The 27,066-nt window shown below is 32.2% G+C and overlaps 1 protein-coding gene across 10 annotated transcripts in view; it reads right to left on the minus strand.

Annotated features, from left to right (window-relative positions):
* LOC130441906 (heterogeneous nuclear ribonucleoprotein Q) overlaps window positions 1–27,066 on the minus strand; it is a 71,815-nt gene that overhangs the window by 27,614 nt on the left and 17,135 nt on the right. For 6 of the 10 annotated variants that reach the window (XM_056775775.1, XM_056775774.1, XM_056775768.1 and 3 more), the window contains 5 exons: window positions 23,865–24,296; window positions 17,444–17,685; window positions 9,134–9,269; window positions 775–986; window positions 42–185 (listed from right to left, as the gene is read on the minus strand). In XM_056775775.1, coding sequence (XP_056631753.1) covers window positions 42–185; window positions 775–986; window positions 9,134–9,269; window positions 17,444–17,685; window positions 23,865–24,294 — 1,164 coding nt within the window. In that variant the 5' untranslated portion in view covers window positions 24,295–24,296. Of the gene's footprint in view, window positions 1–41; window positions 186–774; window positions 987–5,839; window positions 5,976–9,133; window positions 9,270–17,443; window positions 17,686–23,864; window positions 24,297–27,066 lie in introns of all 10 variants that reach the window. The other 4 variants (XM_056775773.1, XM_056775771.1, XM_056775770.1 and 1 more) reach the window with 1 other exon arrangement.

Consider the following 27,066-nt stretch of genomic DNA (forward strand, 5'->3'; position numbering starts at 1 on the left):
AATACCAAAGTAAAATTTAACTAATAATATCAAACACTAACCTTAACGGCATTGTCCCTATCTTCGAAATGTATGAAAGCGTAATCTTTTATTTTCTTTACCCTTTCCACCTTGCCAAATTGCTCAAACTCCTCCTTCAATTTCTCTTCGCTTATTTCTTGAGTTAAGTTTCTTACGTAGAGGACCTGGATAATAAATAAATATAGTAACATATAGAGATAGATGAATGTAGGTTAGTAAGTTTTTAGTTAAAATACAGAGCAGTTTAGAATCCTATAGAATGTTCTGTAACTGAGTAATTATATGGACAAAGGCCAAATTACTAAGGAAAGAGAAGTATAAACTTTCCAGTATCTAGCTATCCTTTGCTTCAATGTTTTTTAATTATTGATTTCGATGACTCGAACAGTTGGCATCTTCAGAAGTTGCTTACTGCTCTTCTAACTCAAGACTCCGAATCAGCAAGTAACTTTTGAAGATAACAACTGCTCGAGTCATCCAAACGTCAGGTAGCAATAGTTATTTTCGACGACGATCTAGTAACCAAGAAGCATTGAAGAAATAATTATCTATGATCAAATGATAATGAAGCCATGTTTTCAGACACTAGAAACAATATTCAATTACATATATATAATATAGAAAAATATCTGGTGGATGAAATGAGTTCCTCCACGTCGCGCTGTTCATATGAAGACTTGTTTTGCAGACTCTGAACTAAATCTTCTACAAAAACCATATAGAATTACCAAGTAAAATGAGATTGTAACTCACCTTGACCTTAGACATAGTTTGTTCGTCAGGTTCTTCTTGAGGATCAGCCCAGTCGACAATGATATCACAACCCCAAACTTTAATACGGCCAGTGCCTAATCTTCTCTTTGCTAAAGATGCCGCTTTGTGGGATTCGTATTCCAGAAAACAAAATCCGCGATTCTTTTTCTTGTCATCGGGCGATGAATAAATGATAACTTCCATTAGCCCAGCTGAATATATAAATTTAAAGGTTAATGTTTTAGTAAATTTCATTTAATTATCGTGATTTTTGGATGAGCACCGAAGTCCACTAACGCTAGGTACTAAAAAAGCATGGGAATGCAAGATGGCAAGGTGCGTGTTCTTTTTTCCCACAAAATATTATTACTGGGAAGTATTTCAGATTTAGTATTGATTAAATAACAAAGATACTTTTTTACAGTTCAAATTAATAAATTAGAAAAAGTCACTATCTATAAACCTCGACGTCTTTGCTCCACACCATCATCAATTTCCACGACTTTGTCATATTTTTTTAAAAATACGTAAATAATTTCATAGGGAACCACCTAAAACGAGGGTTATATATACAATCCCATGATTATTCCAAAAAAAATAGTGGACATCACTTATGTGTTTTTTTGAATGTCGATAACCTCTTCCATCTCCTTAACCTCAATTCGACTGTCGTACAGTATTATCTGGTGAATTTTTTCGATGATATACCTGGTTTTTATCTGATATGGCTTCGTGTGACGCAGTCAGAGTAGGTCAAGACAGGGTAGTAGTTTACGTGTTCGCTAGAGCGCGTGAACATTGCGGCGTAGGACAGGGCAACGAGAACTGCTCCGCACTTGTGATCGAAGTACAGAAACTGTATCACATTATTTACTTGCACCGGTGTATGCTAGAGTTTTGCAATGGATTTAAAATTAATTGAATTGGTGCACGTTTATCCAGTTTTGATAATATCAGTGATAACAAAATGTATGGAAAGTAAGCAAGAAATTTGGGAAAAAATACGAAAAAACAAATTCCCCATGAGAAATTTTTTTCAGGTAATCGCTGTTTTGGATGAAGTAGTATAAATAAATATAGGTCGGCATACGAATCTGACTAAAAACTTGAATCCAAATATTATGAAAACATGCTCTTCAAATACACCACATTCTAATATGCGAGATAAACTGTGCGACGCAGAAATTTTGCCGATGCTACTCTGTGCTGTGCTGCGCTACACAGCTCAATATGCGCATAAGATTGCCTTCGAAAACGATGATACAGAGTCTTCATTTGCGTAGGCGTGTTGCCTTTAGGAAACAAATATTTAATGACAGTTCGATACTCCATTTTTTTCTATTTTCAGTTAATATCGTATCTGTCAATTGAATTTTTACATGAAAATGATATAATAGTCATTAAACATCCATCCTATTCACCTGATTTTGGCACGTGTGATTTTGAGTTATCCTTTACCCTAAATAAACATTCACGCGGATGACTTTTCACGATCGATAATGAGTTAAATGAAGCAATTCGTCAATTTTTGTTGTGAGCGTTCCAAAATAAGAAGAAAAACTTTCAAGTTATAGGAGTTTGGATTACAAAAGTGCATCCTTATACGTGGTGTTAAATCAAATCATTTTCTTGGAAAGTTTTCCTCTATTTCAAAATATATAGCGTTACCCTCGTACATAAAAAAATTAATTTCATCTTTTTGTTCAAACAAGAAATTTAAAATGTTTATGTTCGATCTTCGAAGACGATAGTGCAATTGTAAGTGTCCGTGTGGGGGTAGTAAATAGTGTGTTCAATATACAGTGCGACACAAAGTTTTAACTACCGCTGGAACATCGATTGGATAATAAGTGGCTTTGTAGTAAAATGGAGTCCTTTCAAGTACAATAAAATCTGTAGTACAACGCAGTAGTAAATAGGCTAGATTTGATGGCTTGTGTGCAAGCGCTAACTTGTTCAAGATAAGTTGTTTACAATTTTTATCGAAAATATAAACAATTTTTATAAAAATGAATAGTAATGGAAATTTTTGGAAAAAAATTATAGAAATATAAAGTACGGTGTTTAAGTTTTTAGCCTAACATAGAAAGAAAGATCATAAATCAAAAATACTGTACTGAACACACTATTTACACCACCACTACACCAACTCTCACAATTACATTGTCTGACGCGCGTTTCGATAACCAAGGTATCGTCTTCAGAAACTTATAGAAACGCGCGTCAGATAGTGTAATTGTGAGTGTTGGTAGTGTAAACAGTGTTTTCAGTATGAATATCAACAACGGTTCCAGAAATTCCAAAACTGTGATTATTTTCCAATATGTTCTGCGTTTATCACCAAACACTTTTCAGAACGTCTAACAAAAGCTTCTATGCTTCTATAAAAATATGATGCATCTTTAAATTCAGCGTACACCGTCTGTTTAAGTTCATCGTCGCTGTTAACTCTGGCTTCGGCATTGCGAACAAAAAATAGTCAAACGGAGCCAGATTAGTGTTATATGGTGGGTGTTAATTCTTTGTGAAGTCACAGATGTGTACAATAGCCTTGGAAAGCGAAACAGTGAGGACTGAAGCTTTGTCTTGAAGTAAACGCCCAACTTGGTTGATTTTGCTGCGCATTTTTTCGATAATTTTTTTATACAATTGCCTTAGTGAATCAGAGTAATATGCCTCGTTAACGGTTGCATTTGATTCCTTAAAGTCAATCAAAAAGATACCCCCGGAGTCCCAAAATATTGAAACCTTCACTTTTTAGTGCTTTTCGTAACCTTTCCTTTTTGGTACATGGATGTAGGAACATAGTAAAAGATCTTAGTTTCATCACCCGTTACGATATACAGTTTCTTGATCCTCGCTGCAAAGCTCTAAAAATTGCTCACACATTCTACTTTCGACACTGCTTTCGGACTTCGTTGAGAATTCGAGACATCCAGTATTATCTATAGAACACTTGTTCTGGGAATGCCGGTCTGTGCTGCTATTTTTTTTCATTATGCGCCATTAACTTATAACAATTTTTTCCACTAATTTAATATTTTTTGGAGAAGTCACCATCACAGGACTTCCCGCACGTTGGTTATCTTCTAACGATATAATTCACCGTAACAACCTCCATTCTGGTTTTGATTTGTATTGGTATTAACCCTTTTTCAGTCAAAAATTTTTTAACGGCGCGAAATTAAATTTGGGACATTTATCAAAACAACTTGACTGAGTTTCAGTATAATAAAATGGATCGAAGCGGCAAGTTGAAACTTGTCCCTGACGCGTGCATGGAAATGTTTGTGAACACACTCCATTTTATGAAGCCAAGAGTTCATAGACCGCAGTACGTATATCGTAATCACCTTATTTGTGGAATGTTAAAAATAATGAATACCTAAGTAAACATAAGAAAAATGCCAATCATGAGATTGGAAGCAATATGTCCTGGTATAGTCACGTGGTCTAATTAGCTAAGGCAAAAACTTTGAGCTCTCTTAAAGACCAAAAAGCTATATACCCCGCATCTGCTTCTAATCCTTTACAAACCCCAGATTCGTCTATCTTTGGAATATTGCTCGAAAATTTGTAGTTCGACTTTCAAACATACCCTGAGGATGTTCGACTCAATACAGAAGAGATAAATTCGACATATAGGCGATCCAGAATTGACCAAAAACTTAGAGCGTAAATGAAAGGTCGCTGACTATTTTATCGATACTACCACTGCAAATACTGTTCCGAGCAGTCCAACTTACTCCCACATAGAGCAATGTCTACAAGATCTATTCAAAAGGCAGACGTTGCTCCTGTGAACATCGAGTTCACTTGCAGATGCCCAGAACATCAATTTATTGGTAGTTCTTTCTTCGGAGAAGTGCAATAAAAAAAAGAGATGCTTCTTTGAAATTCTGGCTAAAAGAAAATCGATAACTTGCGGGGCTGCTTGAGGACATGATGAATTGAAAAAAGTAAGTCAAAATAAACGTACGGGTTTTTTATTTACAACTTGTATTTATGTCTGCTCAATTGGTTCTTTAGTGATTATTTCACGCATTAAGTTCATATGAGATTGCAGTTGGCGGTTTTGTAAGCAATTTTCTTCATTTTTTGAGCTGTTCTGCGTCATCTAACAAAACTACCAAAATTGCAGCTAATGTCTCTTTTTGATGCATTCGAAGCCATCGTAAAAACCATGAAATTAAAATTACTACAAAACCAAAAAGTAGTTTCATTTATTGGATAACACCGAGTACGATCTGTTGTTGGTGTCGTAGGACATGTAGTACGTTGAATTGTGCGGCCCGTTTTTATTAGGTCAATATGGTACTGAGTACACTACACCAGCATTCACAATTACATTGTCTGAGGCACGTTTCGATAACCAGGTTATTGTCTTCAAGGTTTACCTTCAGTCACAGGTTATCGAAACGCGTCTCAGACATTGTATTTGTGAGTGCTGGTGTAGTGGTGGTGTAAACAGTGTATTCAGTATGAATATCACCAACAGTTCCAGAAATTCCAACTTAGTGGTTCAATATCGATGTAAAATTTCATCAAGACAAAAAGAGGTAAGTAAAATGTTTTAAAATTAATGCTACTCAATACAACTCAACATTCCATTTTTGTTTTCGAGATAAATTAACTTGATTTCAGGTCTACTTTGATAGAAAATCGGTTTAAATTAAAATGTAAAAATATACGGTAAAGACGGAAATAGATCGAAACGTCAAATTTTTACCTATTATTTTAAACCGATTTTCTATCAAAAAAGACCAATAATGAGGAGAAATCATCTCAAAAACATAAAATATAAAAAAATCAAAATCTGAAGTAGCAATGTTTTGATTAGAAAGTTAAGAAGCTCGTTTCATAGGCAAATAGTTATATCGTTGCACCAAGCCATCTGCACTCGCGACAAACAGCAGCGATTTGGACCTGGTCACCCACCCCTTCGTGCTTGTAGCGGCCCTGCCCCTGCCCTTTGCTCAGGCGCGACTATGACATTCCAAAAACAAATGAGGGAGATTCAAACAAACAAAAAAAATGGTTGTATTTTGGTGTTTACTCAACTTACGTGCATGTTTGGAAAATTCTTCCAAAAGATCATCTCTATCCCGGTTCTTTGGAATATAGCCCACAAATAACCGGTGATTGTTATAAGATATGGTAACGCCAATCTTTTTGCCTTTCCGTATTTCATAATCATTCAGCTGCAAAGACAGTGGAAGGGTAGCCAATTTATGCCATGGGCAACGAGGTGGGAGGGGCTAAGGAAAGGACTGAGCCCGGCAGCCGGCCGCCACTATACTTTTTGATTGTGTTCTCGTTTACTTTCAAGCGGGCGAAACTCACAACAATAATTTTGACAAAGAAAAAATTTTCATAAACTAATATAGAACTCAAAGAAAATTGTCCAATAAGTATCTATATTGGGTTTAATACTTATTACCTCACCAATAGCCTTTCCCTTGTTTATTAAACAATTCATGTGAAACAACCTGTACAACATAATGATCCTCGAAGACTAATTGAAAAAACGACCGGACAAAAACAGAAATAACTTAAAATACGAGTATCTATATGGATTTAAAATCAAATTAAATGTTAATCTGATATTGACATTTTTCTATGGATCTCAAAAAGAACATAACAATTTAAGGGACCAGAGTTTAATTTCAGAAGAAAACTTGAGATCAAAAAAGATTGAAATACTGATAAGGAAAAACAAACTCAAGATAATATAAGCTGGTCCTTGGAGCCTACAATAATCGATGGTTGATATCCGGCTCGAAGGACCAGGTAATGTAATTGTTAATTGTGGTCTAGTGGTAGTGAGTGAACAATTTTCACAATAATATACAAGGTGTGATTATAAAATCGGTGAATGAATTTCAGTAACAGCTGTTAGGTAGCTAACGGAATCTTGTTTACACGTAAAAAAACCTGCACAAAAGCCCAGAAGAAAATTGATTTAGATGGTTTGGACAAGTGAAAAAGATAATAGACCAGCGTCGATATTTTTGAAGGCATAAAAATAGTAGTGGGAAGGAACCCATTGAGAAAGGGTTCAGATATATAAGGAAATATTAGTTGCGGATGATCTAAATTCGGAAAATTGAAAGGGATGAGTTTTAAGGACAAAAAAACGGTTTATCTCGATTTGCGGTAACAACGGTTATCAACAACTTTTGTATTCACACTTTTTTTAAATAACAACAAAATTTATGAAAAAAATTCGCATAACTAAGTTTTTGCTTTTTTATTTCTACCTTTAAAGAAAAATGATTTTTTCACCAAATTCGGTATTATGTCCCAAACACACTGTTTTTTCAAATATTTATTTTTTTACTCTATTTTGACTTCGAAAAAGCACTCTAATTTTCAATCGACATTTCTCACTTCAAAATATTGAACTTTTTGTTATTTGAAATCTTTACTTTTAGATGGTGTGAAAAATTTACATTACTATGGTAAATTTTGTGAGAAAATGCAAAAAAAATCTAATCCGAAAATTTCGTTCGACAATTTTTAATTATTTATTTATTTTATACTTTAATCACTCATCTTTATCAATGTAAAATGGAACCGAATAATTGAATTGTAAAATTTTTATAAACAGCTAAAAATTGTCGAACGCGACAAAATAAATTTTTCGGAATAGATTTTTTTTGCATTTTCTCACAAAATTTACCATAGTAATGTAAATTTTTCACACCATCTAAAAGTAGAGATTTAAATAAACTAAAAGCCCACCAACTTTTTTTCAAAAAGCCGATATTTTGACAAGAAAATTTTCCATTAAATACTAGGTTGCATTTTCAATCTAATGGCAAAATAAAGGCGAAAAAATAAATATTTAATTTCAAAAAATACGATGTATTTGGGGCATAAATAGGTAAGTTTTCGTCGAATTTCGTGGAAAAATAGGTTTCTTTTAAACAAAAGAAGCCGAAAACTTGGTTATTCAATTTTTCAAATGAATTTTGAGTTCAGTTTTGCCCCTAAACGAGATAAACCATTTTTCAACCTTAAAAACTTTCTCTCTTTCACTTCCCAACCTCAGATCCACCGTAAATTATTTTTTCTTTCATTTTTGTTACATTTTCTTCATTTTCCATCCCATTTTTTGCCATTTTTAAAGGCTTCAGCACAGGTCTATGAATGGGGAACGATTAAGTGAAACCAGAACAATAAGAATCAGAAGTAGAAGATCAAGGAATTTCTGGAACCTCTACACCAACACTCTGACAGTGAGTGTTGGTGTAATGGTAGTGTAAATGGGCGAAATCAACTAAGTTACTGAAAATAAAGGGAAAAAAATATATAAAGCGATAAAAATAAAAGATGGAAAAAAATGTAGAGAATCTTAGAAAACAAACCGAAGAAAAAATAAACTCAACCCCACGTCTTACACTATAGAATATGTAAATAAAACATGAATCTGTTTTCAAAACGGATGAGAGAACCACTCCGTTCAGACAGGAGAGTAGAATAGTGGGAAATTTATGAAACGATGGGCGAAGAAAGATCTGAAAAATGGAATAACGGCTTTCTACTTCATCATAATAACGACATCCACCTCACTCATCAGATTTAGCACCATGTAAAATCTGGTTCTTCCAGAAAATAAAAAACAATTACCGACTACAAAATCTTTCGGAAATGCTAACACGGATTCAACATAAGAATAAATTGCTAGACAAGGGCGGTAATTCACAATGTTTAGTATTTTTTTTTTGTTTTTAATAAAACCATTCACCATTTTTTATCACAACTCATATATTATCATATGTATATTGCAAGGAAAAATTTAAATAATGCAATAATTATAGTCAATTACAAACTGAAGGTACATCACTAAAGGGCATCAGTTTTACAGCAAGCAAAAAATTTCAAAGAAAATATTGGCTCATTAAAGTACTCAATTTTCGCAAAATTCCTCAAACTCAATTGATAATTTATCTATACATTCATCGTAATATAAATAGAATTTGTCCCATAAATGTCATGGATTACATAAAAAAATGATAAGAGGGGTAAATGAAGAATTATTAGAACAGATTGGAAATTGAATTTTTGAAAAGAGTATTTCTGGAGAAAATGAAAACTAATAAAAAAATAGAAATATCCAGTAAGAAATGCTACGAAATCACAATATTCTGAATGAAATTGTGAAAACGAGATCATAAAAAAACAAAAATTTTAGAATACAGTTTAAAAACACTTTAAATTTATTCTAATTCAATTATTTCAAATAAAATCAAAATAAGACGGTAAAAAAATAAAATAATAAATATTGTGTGCTACGTCACGCTTCAAAGTAAACATTGAAAATTTTGCAAAACTTTAACAATCGAAGAAACGTTACCTGTCAATTTACCAAATTCATCCAAGATCTCCTCTTTGCCTTTTGACTTTGGAATGTTTCCGACGAAAAGACGTAGATTTGGAACGCTAATGTTAATTTTCAGATTCTTGCCAGGTTTGATTTCGTGATTATCCAACTGTGGGTTGAGAAACAATGCCAGAATTCAGGATTTTGATATATATCGAATCTTAAATTTAGCTAGTGAAATGACTAAACATAATTTAGCAGTACCAAATGGATACAAATTTTGTCACAACCTCCGTACAGTGGTTCTAATGCAATTTCAACCGAAAAGAATACACCGGGTGTGTTTTTATTTCAAGAACTATGCATCCTATACACTACTAGGTGGAAAGTTAATTAACTTAATTTTATAATTGGAAATTGACATTAATTAATCAATTAAAGTCAAATTTTCTGTTTTGTTATAATTACAAGCACTTTTCGTACTCTAGTACCACCGCCAATATTTTTCTAACTTCATATTTATTTAAATTTCCCTATAATAATTCATAGTATTTATCTCAAAATTATTTTTGAAAATTAATTTTTTAATTGTTTGTATTTATCTATTTTTTGTTGTAAGTTACAGTGTAATTTTTTTGTACAATTACCATTATTTAACTAAACATATGATGGCTAAAATTACTAATAAAAGTATACGAATTAAAATTATAATGCAATTTGAGTAAAATTCTTGGACAATGGATAGTAATTATACTAAACTGTTTTCATTTTTCAATTAAAATCTTTGAATTTTTTCAAAAATTCTTAATATTTTGATTAACTATGTTTTATTTGTTCTGTGATTTGACACTATGGAAATATTGGATAGATGGCGCTAGCCACCCCGTTTTCATTTATGCTTGAGTCTAGAATACTTAAGCCTCTTTAGTAAGTTTTTAATTCAAAGTGGGAAGATTTTGAATAAAAATTAAACTAAAATAAATCAAAACTATATCATCTTATTTAAAAAAAGCTTGTTAGATAATGATAATTTTCTTATAGTAAAGTAAATTATTAAGAATATTTTGTTTAATATTTATACTATATACGTATATACTCATACTATACAACACTGCATAGTAAATCAAATTTTCTATCACCGCTTAGTGATTTTAGGAAATGTTTTGTGATTTTCTCGAACTGAATTGAATAATTTTGTTCAGTCAATTTACTAAATTTTTGTGCCTTAAAACTTCCTGCACATTTTTGGTAAAATTACCGAAGAAATTTTTAACAGTGTACTATCACTATTTTGATATTGTTATTAACAAAACTAAATATTAACTAACATTCTTTTCATCCTTGATTAATAGGGAAATCACACAAAGTGATGATTTAATTGTTATTTTCGGAAAAAAGAAAATTTCTTAATTATCAGTAATATCAGTATTCCAATTCTATCTATCTGTTATTAGAAATTTAATTATCAAATTAATTAGAAATGTCGTTAATTGATAATGATCAATTTTTTTTCATTTAGAAATGTTTATTTTTATTCAAACCCCAAGGTTATTACAATTCGTTATGTACAACATGTCCCGTAATAATAAAAATTTGATAAAATATCACTTTATATACTAATCAAATTGATCATAAAGTATCATAACCTTTTCCTTAACATTTTATTGTTTATGATTGTAACTTTTTGAAGGATTTCTTTTTATCTAAAACTTTTTCACTATTGGAGGTATTGATTTTTAACATGCTGCAAAACTGATTATTTCCACCATCACTAATTTTCTAGCCAATTTGCATAAACAGTTTCTTTTTCTAGTGGTAACCAGCGAAATGTAAAGCTTGACTAGATTAAATTGTTTGGAGAGTCGTTTTGAGTTTCAGTCTGTATATAAAAAGATACTTCCCAAAGTGTGTGTACTACTCCTTCGAGATGCCTAGACCTTTCAGTAAAATGGGCGTACTGCGCGTACAGATGCTCTATAGTTTCTATGGTTTGTTTACAGCATCCGCAATGTCATGCCTATAATTTTAAGGCAACATTTGACGAAGCAGTGACCTGTCAGAAAACTGACCACTAATTTAATGTCGTTTTTGAACAGTTGGAGAAGTTAATTTTATCTGATATGGTCAAGATTTTGTCAGTAAGTCTGTTCAGTACATTGCTGAGGTTACAAGGCCCCAGTAGGGATGTGATGCAAAATATAATGTTATTACCCTCTTTTTGACAAGTCCGTTTTCTTCCTCATTACTTGGTATACCCCCTGTTGGTATGGTAGCCACATTGGGGCCATTCTAATTATCTTAGTTTTTAGAGTTGGTTTACACTCCTACAAATGGAAAGTAAGACGTGGAGGAAAATTCAACTATAAATCAAAATTTTGACTGTATCTTCATATGTGTGTTCATAAAGTAACGTTACTTGATAATATTTAGGTTTCTTTTATGTTTGAAAAAAAAAATGTTCTACTTCAAGTTAGAGAGATTTGAGATTAGAATGATCCTAAAATTGTTCATGTCAAAAAAGTCTGTTGTCATTTTAGTGATCATAAAAGTTTTGTAGAAAACCCTAATACATCAATTCAAAAAACTGAATTACAACATGATGTCAGTATAGAATCCACATGCTACATTTTTAATAAGAATAAATGTCATCTTTATAAAATAACGTTAGTACCAAAATAATTTGAAGATGATATCGACTGCAGAAGGGAATTTTGTAAAACCATAATGTAGACCATCATTTGACAAAATAGTCCTTTCCGATGAAGTCACATTTATATTCAATGGTACAGTTAACCATTACAATTGGACTGATATCAATCCTATATGGATACGGGAACATAAAACTCAGGGAAAAGTTGATATTGTTGGATCATTCTTTGTAGAAGGTAATTTGAACGAACTAAAGTATTTAAATTTGTTCCAAAATGCAGTTGGTAACAAATTTTAGTGCCATTTAGTTCCAGGAGGTTGACACAATCACCTCCTTTAGTATATCTGTTTGAAATTACTTGAATCGACTTTTCCAATATGGATGCATTGGAAAAAGAGGACCAGCCAGATCGACCGATTTATACAGCCTCTGGATTTTTAAGGTGAAGAAAATTATTTATATGAAAAGAAAGTTTCCGTCATATTTATCTGTTGACTGTGGAATAACGACATATGTAGTAGTGACAGCTTTACTTGTAATTTAACTGATTATTGATATCTAAAATATATACAAGATGTATTATTTATAAAAATATACTGATTGGTTATTATGGAGTATTCAGATGGCCTGAGTTATTTGAAACAAAACTTTTATTCAATATTTTTTTTGTAAATCTCATAGAAATCGAAATATTACCAAGTTACGTTACTATAGGTATAAAGTGATTCATTTCCGAAAAAAATTTTTTTTGGTGCTCAAGTAAAATATTAATCTCCCTGTAGAAAAAAATTGTCTCCAAGTTTCAGCTTTTAATTTCAATTTTAAGTACCTACAATTCAAATAATGCAAATCAGTTTGATGGACATACAATTTAAATATAAAGTTTTACCATTTAAAATGTATGTAAAATTTTTTTTTCAAATTTCTCATACTTATTTAATTTTTAAGAAATCAAATCAGTTTGGACCTTATGGGAAATTTTATGCTTTTCTGAATCGCTTTAGAGTTTTTTTGTGCAACTCACACTGTTTCACCAAAAGGAATCGTTAAAGTACAGTTTTTGGAAAAAAGCTAACAGGTATATAATATATTCATAAGCAAAATGATAGTTAAAAAGCCCTCGTTGAAAATTCTTCTGTAAAAATTTGTCGTTTTGCTGAAAATATTTAATTAATGATTTTCGATACCTATTCATATTGCCATTTTGGTTAGGTTAGGTTAGTATTTATTTTTGATTAATTAGGCCAGCAGTTATGTTTATCTTGTCTTAAGGTCAGTTGCACATTTATATATTTTGCAATCAAATTTATCATATATATATTTCAAGTTAATAATAGTAAATAAGATTTGTAATCATATGTATCAAGGTGCATTAGAACCAGTGTACCAATTATTGAAATTTGATAGTTTTCTAATCGAAATTTCTAAAAATATAATCAAATTTCAATGTTTAAAACAGCGAACCGGTAATTTCAACTAAGAACCGCTCGATTTTGGTTCAATACTTTTAGAAACAAAAATTTTACCAATTAAACACCAAACAAAAGAAAAGCGAAACGCGATTTTTTTAATTCAGTTGGATACCATTTGTTCAAGAGTTCCGTTTATAATTTTAAAACCGTTTTCGATAAATGACTAATACAATTTCAAAAGCCAAATTTTGTACCCCCAACTGAGTATTTTCTATGATGATATTCAAAACTTGTCATTTACCTCCACCTTTGGTATAAGAATTATGACAAAAAAAACTATTTAAACTTGAATACAACAATTCTTAAATTGTAGACAAAATTTAAAAGAAATGTTGCGCGATTGACTGCTGATAGAAGGTCTCAGAGAAGTTGCAATCGATTACCCTCGAATAATAAAGAAAGCAGGTGTATGTACGTTTTTAAAATGGTGGAGTCCAGAGGACCGGACAGAGTTAAGGGATTTGCACCAAATGTAAAGCCTATTCAAGTGAAATACTACAAAATCCGTTATAAATCAAACATTGATACAAGTGTAGAAAATGGATTTAGATTCCTCCTCTTCTTTTAGAGCCACACTCCTTTTTTTGGAGCTACGACGAGACTTCATCTCTAAGAAATTAATATTTGGTTTAAATACCATCTCTTTGATAGTCTCTCATTAGTTGGAACCATTTTAGCCAACCAATCATAACCCATTCTGATTCTTATGACATTCTCCACCTCGAAAATTTGTCTTCATTTGTTGTTCCTCTGGTGGTGTTGTAAGCACTATTGCTTGTTATAGCAGGTTTTTGTAGATTCTTACTATGCTCTTATTTATCCCTTGGAATCCTTTGTCAGCTAGCTCTTCATTTCCTCTGATAAGTTTCTGCTAAGGGTAATGTTGATTCTAATGTACTAAAAGGTCATAACGTGATTCACTGCCAAGTCATATTGGGAAAATTGAATTTTTCACCTGACCACTTACATTGAAAAGAATTGTATGATTTGTAATCAAATTCTTTTCAACAAGAACTTGCTAAATTGGTTGGAAAGTTTGCAAAACTTTGGACTTAATGTTGAATATTAGATAACGAAAAGATGCATCCTTAAAGTTTCCACAAAACTCACTGACAAAGTTCATTAAGTTGCACAGCCCTGAAGTAGTCATTGAAACCACTTAGTTTGCAAGACTATTTGGGACACAATGGGAATTTGTAGGTTATTTCTTATTTTTTTCTGATGATATTAAAAAAGAATGTTTCAAATACCAATACAAAATTAGCCTTTTAAAATCGATCAAGTCAATACTAACGCGCAGTAAAAAAAGGTAAATTTTTGTCTCAATCGATTGGCAGATTCCGTCCGCAAAGTTACCCAAAAAATCCAACCAGAATCTCCACACTACATTATGATCTCCGTCTACCTAAATGGAATTTAGAGTCACTTTTTTTCGGTCTCAATTTTGCCCATTTATGTGCGCAAAGAGGAGACCTGTAAAGCAGAAACTTTAAATTTCCAAATTAAATTCCAACAAACACACAATTCAAATGTACTACTAAAACAATCTACAAAAAGTGAGCCAATTTTCGACACCCGCCTTCATATTTATTCTGTTTCTATACTAGTTTCCCTCAAGTTAATTTTATATCATAAAAAATTCTTTATTATCAACAATATTGTTACTACAATTTTATAATGTCTGAGTTATCCACACAATATTTTCGAATCTACTAGGCTCAACAATGAAGATCATCACATAGACTAACACAGTTTAATTTGTAACGAAATTTTGGAGGGACAATTGATAGGAATAGCAGAAGGTGTATTAGAATGGCCCTCATTTAAATGTAGGCGAAACTACAGGCACCACATATAAGCCGAAAGCCTGAGAAGAAACTTCTATCAAATTAAAGCAAAGGAAATAAGTACATGAAGTCTATAGCCAAGTTTTGAAGAAACAACTGACAGGAATGTAAAAATATATAAGATCAAGCCTGAGATAAGCCTGCTATCAAATTTAAGCAACCAAGGAAACAAAGAAATGATGTATACGACCAAGTTTTGGAAGAAAAATTGACAGGAAGAATAGAAGATATATTTACTTTAGATTAAGACGAGATTAGAGGTACAATGTATAAGCTAAAAGCTTAAGAAAAGGCGTAAATTAACTTTAGGCAATTAACGTAACATGTACATGAAGTCTGTGGCCAAGTATTGGAGAAACAACTCACAGGACTAGTAGAATGTACATTTAAATGGGCCCAATTTTGATTTGAGAAAAGCCTTGAGTGAAACTTAAGGAATTAACGAAATAAGTACATGAACTCTGTGGCAAAGTATTGAGGAAACAACGGACGGGAACAGTAAAAGTAAAAGTTTTGAAGAGCCTTCAAATAAATTTAGGGAATTTAAAAAATAAGCAGATGAAGTCTATCGCCACGTTTTTGAAGAACAATTGAGGGGGTTGGTGGAAAGTATATTAGAATGGACCCGATTTAGATTGAGATTAAAGACATGTTCATTAAGTGCAACGTTGGGAGAAAAAATTGACGTGAATGGTAGAAGATATATACAATACAATTTAGATTGAGGGCCAGAGCCACAGCTTAGAAGATCCTTCATTCAATATTATGCAATTAAAGTAACAAGTACATGAACTGTACGGCTAAATTTTAAACGACCAAGTGACAGAAATAGTAGAAGGTATATAAGAATTAACAGATTTAGATCAAATTAAAGGCACAATATATATACAATGGAAGCATTTTAGATTCAGGTTAAATTAGAACCTTAATGTATAAGCCGCAACTCTTAGAAAAACTTTCAATAAAATTTAAGCAATTAATGAAGCAAATAAGACAAGCACATCAAGTCTATGAGCAAGTTGGAAGAAACAATTGACAGGAATTAAATGCACAAAATATAAGCGATAAACCTGAATCGAATGCAAAAAGAAAACATGCAGTGACTTTACAATTAAGCAAAAGCTGTCATTAAAGAAGAGCTCAAGCAAAAAAAACGATCAAGATTTGAAATTAATACGAGAATGAAATCATTTTCTTTGATAAACAAGCAAGTTCAGCAATATCTGAGTTCAGCTATTAAAAAATATCACAATAAAAAGTGGTCAGTGACATAAAAATATAAACTGGCTACATCGAAAAAAAAATAATTTAAAAATAAAAACCTCACACTGAGGTCTATAGAAGAGAAAAACGAGGAATTCAACTACATAGAATGTATCGTAGGAAAAAGAATAAATAAGATTTTAAAACCAGAAACATGTTTCTAAATGAAGACTTTGAAAAGTATTATTAGAAGATATGAGGAGAGTGATCAATGAAGAAGCAAGATAAAAAGAGTTTCACCTGTGAATAGTCAAGTAAAAAAAAACTTTTAATTCAAAATAAAAAAAACTAAAAATTCCTAGTAAAAATAACTTGAAGGAAACCAATCGACAGAATATTTTAATGCGGCCAAGTTGTAAATATGTACTGTAAAATTATTTCCGATAATTTTCCTACACTTGGGCTCTTGAGGAAAAACTACAAGGGAAGTAGAGAAGAGTTTCAGTGTATGCTCCGTGGTCAGAGCGGCTGCAACAAAAGTTGACACTAAACAATTGCAGGCTATGACAACAGTTGGCACACATCACTATAATAGAATCTGCCAATTAAACACACAAAGACTAGATTATCTGAACAATCGTATATATTTAATTATTTAGGTAAATAAAACTTTTGTTCAGATAATTTCAGTCCTTTTCAGTAGACCGTTTGTTTTCAAATTTTGATTATATTCAAACAAATGATGTAAATAAATTAACTAAACTGAAAATTTATATTTAATAAAACGGTCTACCGAAAAACAAGAAAAATTTCAGGTTTTGAAAAAAGGTATAAGGGTGCTAAGTCATATCGATTCTTAAATTTTTGCTAAAATACCAATCACCGATCTGACTTAAATATTCTCCCCAAAATTAACTAATAATTTTATTCTTCCTCAACTAGCTACAAGCATTTTTTTACTACTAACTTCTAAAGGTTAACCTTAATTTGAAAAAAAAGTATAATTCTGTATTTCAATATTCAAATTAAAAAAAATATTAATAGTTTCCCAAAAATAAATCTAAACAAGAAAAGATTTGACGATTATACAGAACAACATCAAAACATTTGACAATCCTAACTAAAGTTTACCAAAAAATAAATAAATAAGATCCTGCAAACATATACTTACCTTTTGGACTGCTACTTGCGCTGCATCTCTATTTGTAAATGTTACAAATGCATATCCTCTATTGGTACCCGTCATGGGATCCATCATTAATCTAAGGTCCCAAATGTTGCCACATTCTTCAAATAATGGTATAAGCTCATCTTCGTACATATCTTTGGGGATTTTTCCACAAAATACCTCACAACCAGAACCGGGTGGCGCGCCCTCCCAGCCTGGCGGTGGTCCCCCATATTTTCTTTGACCTATAAGCGAATACACATACATATTTACATACATATATATATATATATATATATATATATATATATATATATATATATATATATATTTATATATATATATATATATATATATATATTTATATATATATATATATATATATATATATTTATATTTATATATATATATATTAAAAAACAAAAAATATTATTATTATTATTAATACAGACTGAATTAAATTTGGTTAATACCAAATTTATAACAATAGTGGCCCCGATAAACACGTGAAAATTATTTTTTGGATTTTAGGTCCACTACTAGAGGGCTTATTTGAAATATGAAACTAAAAAAGAAATTTTTTTCTAAATTTGCTGAATCAAGTGGCACGGACTTACAGGAATTTTTTTTAAACAAGTCTCCCACTTCCTCCATCTCTATTTGAAGAGATAGACTAAAACTTATGAAATTAAAAATGCGCAGAAATTGTTACAGAATTCGTCTTTTTTATATAAAGTGCAACTTCATTGGATAAATTTCAAAAAATTTTGGTATTTTGTGTGTTTCTCTATGCATTATTGTGGTGTTCTTTTTGTATTGGTTGTATGTTTTATCATAATATCAGTTACACCTTTCAAAATTTTGTTCTCTTGGTCCTACAGAATATTATCTTTTGTTATGCAAACCGAGCTTGCGACCCAATTTGCTGCACAAGATAATAACCACGTAAGTGTACACATCTGTAGTGGGGCACTAATGGCTCGGCGAAGCATGTCTACCAGATCAAAGCTGATTCTAGAATGCTACAAGACACGAAATAAACTGGCTGACTTGGAATAAACTGTGTGGAACCCTGGACAAAAAGGAATCAAAGGCAATGATCTGGAGCCTTTAAAGGAAGCAATATTAAGAGTGGGAATAGCTAAAGATTTACCCATATTACTGCAAACAAGTCACAATTTTCATAGTTCAGACAAACCGCTCTTCCTGGCAGCGGAAATATTACAGCTAAATGAAGACTGGTAGGCCTCAAAGTGAACAAAGAAGCCGATTATACAAGGTACACATTTGCAGGGCCGCAGATCCGGATAAGATTTTTTGCGGATTAAACGTTAGACATTGTCTGTAACTGTCAAGCTTTTCTTTCTCTCTCTAGGATATCACCTAGTGGAAGAAACTTACTTCAAAGCCAGCGACCAATGGGAATGCGAAGGATTTACTTTGTCGATTAGGACTAACAAGATCTCTCCATTGTTATAATATTAAAAACAGGGTACTAAATATGAAGCCAACTCTAAACGCATGATTGTTATATAGTCTTTCTAATGAGAAACCTCTCTTACTTCCAATAAATTAACCAGGTTAAAGTTTTGGTACTAATAAGAGATAAATTAATTCATTGTTTTGAACAAAGAAATAATCAAGTAAATTTATATTCTAAAAAGACGAATTAAACGAAAAGTTAAGGTCTATGGAAATTGAAGCAAATTCTGCTCATTATATTTATAGTACTGCTAAGAATTTGACAATAACCAGAAGTTAGAGCCTGCCAAATTCCAGAAAAGAATAATTATCAAGTTCTGAGTCGAAAAATCCGAATTATTTATCTAACAATAAACCAAGGTTGATATTTAATGCTGAGAATTTTCAAATGCACTGTGTCAACTCTGCTATCGACAAAAAGAGATGTGAAAAAATGTGTATTCGATTTTATTATCGAAATGCATTTTATACAAGATAATCTTGAATTTTTTCATCAATTAACACACTATAAGGTTCTTGTAAATGGTATCATTTTGAGTTTTTATTACTTAAGGTCAAAGTAAGGTCAATTGTTTAAAGGATGATGAGCCAATTTTTAAATAACCTTGAATATTTATTTTAAATAGGTGAACGTGTATCAGCTGCTCTTGGTGTTAGCTTACGAATTGTTCGTCGAATTTCCAGAGACTGGGGGGTCAGTGGAAAAAAACGAAGGACTTACTACACCAAAGAAAAGATATTGAAAAAAGAAAAGTATAATGCTAATAAATTATTGGGGTAAGTTCTTGAATTTTCAATATAAGTTACTTTGAAGTGTCCTAAACAGACGTCAAGAATTTGTTGGAATCGCCTCTTGGGTAGGGTACAAAAAAATGAATAAAAAGTGTTTTTGCGGATATTTGATACTTTTTTTCAGTAAAATTATTATTCAAATTTTTTCACTATTATTGTAATTTACAAATTTAGGTTGGCTAGAGCCCAGGGGATGATATTTACAGTTACAGAACTCACTAAAAAATTATTATTAAAACAATTCGAACAAGTTTAAGAAGTTATGAATTTTATTTTCACTGTTTTTTCGAACGATTGAAGCGATTAAATATGTAATTTTAAAATTTATAAATTTTCGAATTGTTTCAATCATAATTTTTCAATGAGTTATGGTTTTTGAAAACTGTAAAAATCAGCATTTGCAACTTACATTTGAAGTTTCTTTTCTATCTTTGTTATTCTAAAATTACGAAATACTTTTTATCATTTTTTTTTTCGTCCTACCAAGGGGTCAATCAGATGCTTCAACGTTGACAGATTGCTATAACAACCTGAATTTTTGAAAAAAATTTCGGTCACGTGACCTAACTGCAAAATTTTGAATTAATCTCCAAATATTAATTCTCTGTTGCGCATTTAGTCCCAGTTATTAGCTCTGTGAGACGGAAGAACTTGCTGTGTACTTTTTGGACCAAGACATCTTTTTGTGAAATTCGTATGCTTAAAATTAGGTTGAAACTCTTGTATCAATCGCAAGTCTTCATAGCCTAAGGAAAAGTAACCGTACAATTGCCGTCAATTGAAAATACCTCAACGTACCGTGGACTAGAACGTGAGAAAATATGCATCCACCAGGGTCTTTGACGATAAAAAACGTTCAGGGCGATATCAAAAAACTATAACCGCTGAAGATAAATGTATCTATAAACGTAATCGACGACTCACGGTCCCAAAGATAACTGCTCATATCAATAAATCCAGGGATGTGTCTTTGAGTACTTTTGGATGAAAAGGAGATTGAGAGAAGCTGGCCTTTTTGCAAAGAAAAATAAATTTAAAAGAGTACGGTGGACTAAAGAAATAAAAAATTGGACGCATGAAAATTGAGAGAGTTTTATGGAGTGATGAGTCAAATGGAAGTTTCTGGGTCCAATAAAAGAGTGTTTGTGTGCAGGTTAAAGAAAGAAAGGATGTTAGACCTCGACTATAAAACACGGCGGAGGCTCTGTGATGGTTTGGGAATATTTTGGAGGAAAGGTGACTGGTAAAAATGGAATGAGTATTTAAGAAAGAAGGCTATAAAAAATATTTAAGGAAAACATAGTACGTTATGGCCAGCACCTGATCGGTAGAAAATTTATCTTTTAGACGATCCCAAACATTGTGTGGCTATTAAGTAACGAGGCTGGTGATATACAACATTTTTTTGCATATTTACGGCATACACTTTTTTCTAAATTCAACAATCGTACAAATACTTATACGACGAACGAGATTACCAAATTTTTGCAATATTTTCAACATTTTTAACGTGGAAGGGCGCGAACACTTGGACGCGACAAACATTCATTACTATACACTTGTTTCATTTGCAATTTTTACAAGTTTCATGCGGAATACAACAATCTTTTGCTCTATTTCTACGTCGATCATTTTTACAGAAAAACAAAAAAATGAAGCCAACGGCTACACTGGTTTGTCTACAGGCACGGTAGACGTATTCGAAAGAGGATGCTGCACGCTGACAGTCGTTAAACTTTGGATCATGCATAGTTTTTCCGTTGCAACGTTATTCTCTTTATAACTACACCTTTTATGTTTAGCGAAGAGAATACTCACTGACCAGTGGAAACGAATGAAGCTAGAGCTCCAGGTCGTTCAGTTGAAATAACGTTTCACATTTGTCTGTTTAGATAGAGTTTCCATATCCGGGAACATAATAAAGACTCGGAGAGTTTTTGGTGGATATCCGACTCTTTAATGAAATAAAATTAGCTTTCATCCAAATACACAAAAATATTTGAACACCCTCGCAATATTAAATAATCAAACGTTAGTGTAATTTTAATTATCAATAAATATTTTTACTCATTAAAATTAAAAATTTAACCCGAGCCCCTCAAATTTATAGCACGATTAATAGTTTTATATCTTTACATCGGAATTCTTTTTGATAACAAAGTATGCTGGTCGTGTTTCACCACCTTTACCAGCTGCAAAAGGTAATTTAATCCACAAAACAATCTAATTACATAGCTAAACGTTTTTTTACGTTTCACCTGTTCCAAAAAAAAACGGATAAAAAGTATATACCGAGTGGTAACTCAACTTTGTACCATAAGATTTTAACATCGGAAATAAGAAAGTATCGGCAATTACATGAGGAATGTTTCAGGTTTGACTCTGATATATGAAAAAATTTCCTCTACGGGGCTAAAATTTTGATAAATGTTGTGTGATGAAAACTGAAATAGAAAAAGCAAAAGAAAATGACTCGAAGAACCAAACAAGTTACAGGAAAACTGCAAAAAACCTGCAACACCGCCGATCGACGAGGTGAAATTTAGGGAAAAGTTTCACCCAATGGTGATGGGGAAATTGTCAAAGAAGACACAGTAATCTTCAGGGAGGTCTTTGCGGGTTATCGCTGGCAGCCGAATATGGGGCCTATTTATTTTAATTTCTAACTTATTTGCATAATATATTATAGGGAAATAACATATGTCATGTCCATTAAAAATTTCATTATGTTCTCTTTTGCTAGTGGCTGAAAGTCCTATGATCCTAAGAGTGAATCAGCACTTGGTGTATAGTACATCAGCCATATCGATTTCATTATATAAAAACTTTAATGGCTTCGGTCGCCCTTTTTAATTAGTTTGCGTTTCAAACGCGCGTGTTATCCCTCATACCCCTTATTCACTTATCCATATACAGGATGGCGGAAACGAAGAGTTGGAGTAAAAGTTTAATTCCCATAAATCCAATTAAGTTTACAAGTGATTTATAATACCTTAAAGTATTAATCGTGATATTTTTGTTCCATTATTTTTTAATATTGGAGGTGACTTTAGCCAAATTCAAATATACTCAATTCCTTCAGACGGAACACTCTGTATATTTTCAAATCAATAAAATTCTCAATTTTCTATCAAAGTGTTTAAAAGTTATCTATCTCCATCTATTCTGAGGTGCAGTGAATGACAGACAATCTAGGTATATGAAATCCTATTCAAAGTTATAAAATTTAAAAATGGGATCAAATATAGGGCGTTCCATTAAAAAAAATCGTCTATTTGATTCATTTAACTACTTTTGGATGACTAAAAATAATTTCGGATTAAACTTTGGTGTCAAAATTTCCATTTCTGCCAAAAATGGAATATAATTGATGTTAATATCACTATAAGAAAAAAAAAATGATAAAGGTCATCGTAATTCTACTATAGACCGTTGGTTAAAGAAAAAATGATTAAAACAAAAATCAATTTACCAGAGCAGCAGTGAAAGAATTTGAAAATAAAACAACACCAAATTATATAATTATATATAAAATATCAAATAAAATACACAGAGCTATATCCAATCAGGGTTCTGGTTGGTCCAATATTTCATTTACTAAATACAAGGGATTTACCCTCGATGATGTACACAACCTTTGCAACATTTGCAGTTGATTCAGCCTTACTTGCATCACACCAAAATCCAAACGCAGCATCTTGAAATAAATTAACTAAATGGTTCAAAACATGTAAAATTGAAGCAAATAAAATGAAAAGTGTCCATGTCAATTTCAATCTAAATAAAGATTTTTGTGCAACAATCTTGTTCAAAAATCAATACCCAAGTCAAATACCTTGTAATCCACTTAGATCGAGGGTTAATATGGAGGACTAGCATATTTACGAAAACAGTTAAGGGTAAAACTAAAACAGTCTTCTATTGGTTAACTGGAAGACAATTTCAATTAGATATGGAAAATATAATAACTTTGATCATAATTTCATGTTAAAATGCGGTTTTAATTTTGGTAGCCTTTTACTATTTTTGACTTTTCACTATATCTGGTGGTAAATTAAACATAAGCCGTTATAAACACAACTTGCATAAGTTTAGTGGCACACGGTCGAAAAATGAAAATATTTTCAACAGAAAAAAACATTATATTTACCAGTTGTTACATCCAAGGTGTATCCGGTTCGGTCTAAAATCTGTTTGATCTTTTCTTCATCGGGTCCCTTGACGGGCACTGGCGCGGGAGTGGCCGCACCCGCCGAGCCGCTGGTCCCCGCTCTACTCTTTTGTCTATAGGTCTTCATGACTCCGCATAAATACGCCGATTTGTTGGACACGTGTTCTAAGTTTGAATCGAGGAATTGACCTAGTACATTGAGCGCCCCGTCAACGGGAAACTCTTTTAGCGCATCTAATGCTCTTTCATCTAAATCAACATGCGCTAACTTGCCAGTCTTATAGATCTCGTCCAATTTCGCAGCAACTTTTTCGTCCAGCCCATATTCCAGCAGCTTCTGGTAGTCTTCGGTGCGTTCGACGTCTATCTTCATTGGTTCTTCCGGTACCTCACCATTACCTTCTGCCATAGCTAAAACAATAAGCCAGATAATTAATTTTTTTATTATCTAGCTCCCATTTCGCATTATGTAGATATTATCCATTAAGTTAATATTAAAGACAGAGAGAGCGAGGTATGGAAGCTTGTCTAAGTGGTTCAGAACTTTTGATAAAGAGAGCAAGAACAACGATATACTACTCTTTTTCTCTATCTACTCAATTCTAATTGTATCTTTAATATTAACTTTATACATAAAACATTAATAAGAAGGGGGTAAAGAGCGTTTTATCGTTGATATTTACTCTATGCTTGGATCACCTTTGGAGATATCCATATCCAATTTTTAATACGAACAAACTTTGAATCAGAATCAAGCAATCGCGACACGCCGTTATTGTCCTCTGCCACTGACAAGAAGTCAAAAAAGATGTAACCGTAATTCTACACGGGTTGCCTTTAAACGCTTACCAAAAATGCTTGGAATCGATATGCAGGGTAAAATAGAGACTATTATAAAGACCAATAAGAGTTTTACGCAAAACTTTGTTATAATAAATTTATGGTTTAAGTTCCATCCTACAGCACTAAATACTTTAGAAGGGTTTGAGAATAACGAGAATATTCCCTAGGGATGCATCTTGCCCCCTAACTCCTTTCTTCTTCACATCAACTCGACAAAACTTTAAAAACTTTTGGAGTGGGGTAGAAACAATATGACTGAGTTTAACACAGCCAATACCTAGACGCTGTTTTGATAAATAAGGCTGAATCTAATTGTCCTAGTATAAGATATCACCTTAATCGCAGAACCGCCTGTTGAAGGGAGTAGTCGGAGAGGCCTAAAGAGCTATGGCTGTTTGACAAAAATTTAGAGCCCTCTTTAAGACCAAAAAACTGCACACTTCGCAACAGCTTCTAACAAAGCTCCAGTTCACACAGTTTCGCTTTCCAAGGCTACTTTACACATATGTGACTTCACAGAGAATAAACACCATATAACACTGATCTGGCCCCGTCCGACTAATTGTGTTCGCAAAGCTGAAGGCAGAGTTAACAGAGAAGATGAAATTAAACAAGCATAATGGCATAAAAGCCTTAGTCAGACGTTCTGAAAAGTGTGTGGAAATAAAGGGGCAATATATCTATACGGGATTATTCCTTGCAAATTGTAGATATGATTTAATAAAGGGAATGAATCCATATTATTCCATTTGTTTAAATGTCGTTAGATGCTAAATGGGGAAGCTATAGATTCTAATAGGTATTTTGATTTTAGTTCACATACTCTTTTCAATTCAAAATATTTTAAACTTTTCATTATCATTTTCAAAAAATCGATTTCTTGTGTTTTTCATAATTATTATAATATTCCGCTCCGCCCGAAATGAAATTTCTAATTTCATGCTAAAATCAACTTTCCGAAGCTAATTTGAATTCTCATTTTATTGAACTGTTTGGTTTCAGAAAAAGATCATTTTTAAAAACTGTAAGTCAGCATTTAAATCAAATTTAACAAAATTTTTAATATCTTAATAGTATAGTTAATCAGTATTTATTTCTACTGTTACTAGTTTGTATATAATAATAGTCTGGTACATTAATAAACTAAATTTTGTCCTTGATTTGAGTTAATAAAGTATACTGGATTACGAGGCGCTTTTTAGTGTTGTTGCCAATAATTCAACGATTATTTTGCGTCTTGGAAGCTAATATGATTCATAAAATATTCAGTGTTAAAAAGCGGAAAGCAGCCGTCTATTTATATCGGCAGGTGTTAAAATATAGGTATGCGTTTAAACAAAATTTCAAGTGTGGTTTATTAAAATTTTCTCGTTGTTTTCTGCGAAATCCACACAATACACACAATAAATACCTTCCAATAATAGTTTAACACGCTAAAAAAATTAAAAATGCCTAAACTGGATAAGAATGAAATTGAAGTAACAGAAAAAATTATTTACCAGAAATCTAGAGTTGAACTAGAAAGATCAACAAAATAAATAATTTTCACCATCAAAAGTATGATGAAAATAAATAAAATTCAAATTGCAAAATATTGATGCCAATGAATTTTGAAGCTAAAAAAGTAGATCGCTTCTGAACATCTTATCTTGATTCTGGTGGTATGAATCAATTCTCCTGTGGTTCTATCCGTGAAAAATTTTTGATATCTTGCCGTCCATGGAACTCTCAAAATTCTTCAGTAGATCCACATCTCAAATGCCTCCAATCTGTTCATGGTGTTAACTTTCAGTGTCCAGCCTTCCACACCGTACAATAGCACGGACCATACGTAGCATTCTATGAATCTTATTCTGAGATTCAGGTCAAAACCAGAGTTCGTAAACATGCTTTTGACTTGACCATGAATGCGCTCCTTGCTTTTTCTATCTTGCTGTTGATCTCTACGTCTGACGAACAGTCTTCACATAACTAAGTTCGCACTTAGTTAAATTTTGTAACCCATTCAATCTCTTTACTATTGTATGATAGGTTTACATTCTGAAACTCATCTAATTCGCGGATGATTATTAGGAATTTTGTCTTTTTTATGTTGATATTGATTCCAATAAGCTCACTGAGTATTCCAAATATGTCCAGGAGCCTTATGTTGTCTGCTATCACGACTGTATCATTGGTATATCGTTGATTGTTGATCCATGTGCCATTTATTTTGATATCTAATTTTTCGCCTTCCAGGGCTTCTTGAAAGATGTTCACCGAATAAAGTTTAAACAGAAGTGGGGAGAGGACTCATCCCTGCTTCTAAGGATTTTTTGTTCCTTGTCAACTCTAACTG

Source organism: Diorhabda sublineata, chromosome 3, assembly GCF_026230105.1.
Source record: "Diorhabda sublineata isolate icDioSubl1.1 chromosome 3, icDioSubl1.1, whole genome shotgun sequence".
Lineage (NCBI taxonomy): Eukaryota > Metazoa > Arthropoda > Insecta > Coleoptera > Chrysomelidae > Diorhabda > Diorhabda sublineata.